This window comes from Cannabis sativa, chromosome 9, assembly GCF_029168945.1.
Source record: "Cannabis sativa cultivar Pink pepper isolate KNU-18-1 chromosome 9, ASM2916894v1, whole genome shotgun sequence".
Lineage (NCBI taxonomy): Eukaryota > Viridiplantae > Streptophyta > Magnoliopsida > Rosales > Cannabaceae > Cannabis > Cannabis sativa.
Genome location: NC_083609.1, coordinates 54,297,899 through 54,301,681, shown reverse-complemented (window position 1 = coordinate 54,301,681; position 3,783 = coordinate 54,297,899). Strand labels below are relative to the sequence as shown.

The 3,783-nt window shown below is 40.6% G+C and overlaps 1 protein-coding gene across 1 annotated transcript; it reads left to right on the top strand.

Moving 5' to 3' along the window:
- Positions 1 to 1,377: 1,377 nt before the first annotated feature.
- On the top strand, positions 1,378 to 3,423 carry LOC115721880 (tyrosine decarboxylase 1). The gene has a single exon (XM_061105012.1). It carries the CDS (start codon positions 1,927 to 1,929, stop codon positions 3,421 to 3,423), a length of 1,497 nt encoding a protein of 498 aa, XP_060960995.1. The 5' UTR covers positions 1,378 to 1,926.
- The last annotated feature ends 360 nt before the right edge of the window (positions 3,424 to 3,783 follow it).

Here is a 3,783-nt window from a genome sequence, read left to right as displayed (position 1 = left end):
CAAGTGATCATAGTGAGTGTGGAACGTTTGATACCCTGCTTCTGCTGTATGGTTTTCTTTTATCATGATATTTCAATAGCGTTGCCCACTATCCTCATCCGATGTTGGTCATGAAAGTTGTTTTCTCCTGGTCCTCTGGAAGCATGAGAATCTGGTTGTATCTTGAAAAGGCAACCATGAAGCATAGGAGTTTGTGCCCTACTGTGGTGTCTACCAGCATGTAAATGTGCGGCAATTGAAACAAGTCTTTTGAGCATACCTTGTTGAGGTCTGTAAAGTCACTTGCCATTTTTCTTTTTCACAATCAGCTTGCAAATTTTCTAGCTGCTCTCGATCTTTGGCTGCTTGCTCTCGATCTTTAGCTTACTCTCGCTCCTTGGCTGCTTAGGCTGTGAGGATAACAATTTGGGTAGCTAGGTCTGGAGTCTCAGTCATATCGGCCATGGTGCTCAAATGAACCCTTAGAATCCTTGTCGATTGAATGATTGCTAGGTTAAATTGTAGAGGGTGAAATCTACAGAAGACGCCAAATTGTAGAGGGTGAAATCTACAATTACAAATTTCGGGCACCAACAACCTGCTAAGGACAAAGAGAGAAGCAAAAGTTCAATTGGGGGCACCGATGGGGTGTCAACTAAAGGGACTCCGACGCTCTAGTCAATACGATTGTAATAGAAAATAGTAATAAAGGAAAATAAATGAAATATAAATGGTAGTCAGACGGATGAGTGGATGAGCGGATGGGCAGACGAGAGGTTCAAGTATGATGGTGGAACTTAAGAGCAAGATTTAGAACAGATGATTGTCTACTTGAGTGAAAGCAAGTGATCAATGTGAGTGTGGAATGTTCGATACCATGCTTCTGCTATATGGTTTCCTTCATGATATTTCAATACCGTTGCCCACTATTCACGTCACCCATTTGACTCGCTCAAGTTAGTTGCTCTCCTAATTGCGAGAGTGGTAACCGTCTTTCTAATTGGTTCCAATATCTACTTCGCTTTACTTATTTGGTGGTCGAATTCAAACCCGAATGCGGGGTGAACTATCGTATGGCCTTGTAGGCTTACCCATTTGTATTTTCCAAGGCTCAATAAATTTGTCTCACTATCTTAAATATTAGGTTTATGATTAACGAGCCTGTCTGACCTTCATATCAGGTTTCTCAAACACGCAGAAAATAGTAAGTAAATCTTTACCAATATAAGAGTAAAAATGTAAAAATAATCACAAAAAAAATAACTATTTATGTAAAAAAAACCCAATAAAATATGCAGCTTTTCTCACATAGAGCTTTTTTTTTTTTCTTTTTTTTTTTTGAAATTTCTCACATAGAGCTAGTTACTATAGTTTGTGGTTTTCTTGTTTATCCTTCAGATGCTTTGTATCTCGTGTAAATGATTACTGGAAACACTTAAATAATATTCTATATCAGCACATGCGTTTATATTATATAGACTAGTGCTAATAAGATTATAACTAAACATAAACAACAATGTAACTCCACTTGTAATACTATATATTCTGTAACATGTAATATAAAAACCATACTGACTACAACTTTTTCTAAGGTCATTTGACTCAACAACCTTATAATTTATATAAAATTCTGGTAATGTAATAGGCACACAAAACGGTGTTAAAGTATAAAAATGAGTGGAAAGTTTCAACACTCACTCACTCGGTCAAACCTCCACTCTACTACATCACCAACTCTCTCTAGCCTCGAAAAAAGACCGAAACTTCATCCCACATACTATCAGTATAATAGCCTGCATATAAATATACTAACATCACAAACCATTTCTTCCATCCACACAAAGAAAGAGAGTAGAGCTACCACAACTAGCAAATCAAAGATTCATTTCTCTCTCTCACACACCTACATACAACTAATTAATATTCCATTTTTATATCTTCATTCAAATGGGTAGGCTCATCGACTTTGATCTTCCCCAGAATAACATTCTTTCAAACGTAGCCGGCGGTGGCGCAAGCAATGATAACCCGTTGGACCCTGAGGAGTTTCGGCGCCAAGGCCACATGGTGATTGATTTCATCGCCGATTACTACAAAAACATCGAGAAGTATCCCGTTCTTAGCCAAGTTGAACCGGGTTACCTCAAAAAGCGGCTCCCAACATCAGCACCTATGAATCCAGAATCTATTGAGACGATTCTAGGTGATGTCCAGGACCACATCGTTCCAGGAATAACTCACTGGCAGAGTCCCAACTACTTTGCATACTTCCCTTCCAGCGGAAGCATTGCAGGCTTCCTTGGAGAAATGCTAGCCACTGGCTTTAATGTTGTTGGATTCAACTGGATGTCTTCTCCAGCCGCTACTGAGTTGGAGAGCATAGTCATGGATTGGCTTGGTCAAATGCTCAGACTCCCTAAGTCATTTCTTTTCTCTGGAAACGGAGGCGGTGTCCTACAAGGAACCACATGCGAGGCGATCTTATGTACTCTCGTTGCTGCCCGAGATCGAACTCTCAGAATCATTGGAAACGACAATATTGGAAAGCTCGTCGTTTATTGTTCCGACCAAACCCATTGCGCTTTCAAGAAAGCTGCCCAGATAGCGGGGATTAACCCCGATAATTTTCGAGTCATCCCCACAACTTTATCGTCTTCATTTTCCATGTGTCCCAAAGCTTTGCGAAACACTATAACTACTGATGTTGAGGCTGGACTCGTTCCCATATTTCTACTGGCAACTGTCGGGACAACGTCCACAACTGCTGTTGACCCACTCGGACCTCTATGTGACGTGGCAAAGGATTACGGAATGTGGGTCCACGTGGATGCGGCCTATGCTGGGAGCATTTGCATTTGCCCAGAATTTCGACACTTCATCGACGGAGTGGAAGGAGCTGACTCCTTTAGCTTTAACGCTCACAAATGGTTCTTCACCACCTTAGATTGTTGCTGCCTTTGGGTGAAAGACCCCGCAGCGTTGACACAATCATTGTCTACTGATCCTGAATATTTGAAGAACAAGGCCACCGAATCAAAGCAAGTGGTTGACTATAAAGACTGGCAACTCGCTCTAAGCAGACGATTCCGTTCTCTCAAATTGTGGCTTGTGCTCCGAAGCTATGGAGTCGAGAAACTACGTGGGTTCCTACGAAGCCATGTGAAGATGGCCAAGGTGTTCCAAGGTTTTGTGGAAGCTGACAACAGATTTGAGGTTGTGGTTCCAAGGAATTTTGCCAACGTGTGTTTCAGAATATCGCCTTCAGCAGTAATGAATAAAAGTAGTAATGGAGTATTGGGTGAGATAACTAACAGTAATGATATTAGTAGCCCAAGAACAAAGACAAAGATGGGAATGGTGAATGAAGTGAACCAGAAATTGATGGAGTCGATTAATGGGTCAGGTGGGATTTACATGACCCATTTGTTATATAAATTAATATAAACCCCAAGATCAATTTGTATATAACATAGAACACAATAGTAGTATATGATAATTGAGTATGTGTACCTGATTGATCCATAGCAATTATCTCTGATTGATCCACAGCAGTTACTCCAATTCGATAGTGCAATACTATCAACTAAGTCTTCCTCCCTAGATCTCTAAATCAGAAGCAGTTTATTTTCTCTGATTATCAAAAGGTATACAATTGTGATGAGACAATATGTATTTATAGAGTTAGGGAGGGGACTTAGCTACAAAACCCTAGTTGGGCTGGGCCTGCTCATCAAAGGCTTCAGTCAACTAGAAAAGCCCACACTTCTGCTTCACTTAGACTTTACACACAGATGCTAAGCCCAT

Excerpts from the sequence above, each read along its gene's own strand:
- LOC115721880 (XM_061105012.1), top strand. The coding sequence starts at position 1,927 with ATGGGTAGGCTCATCGACTTTGATCTTCCCCAGAATAACATTCTTTCA.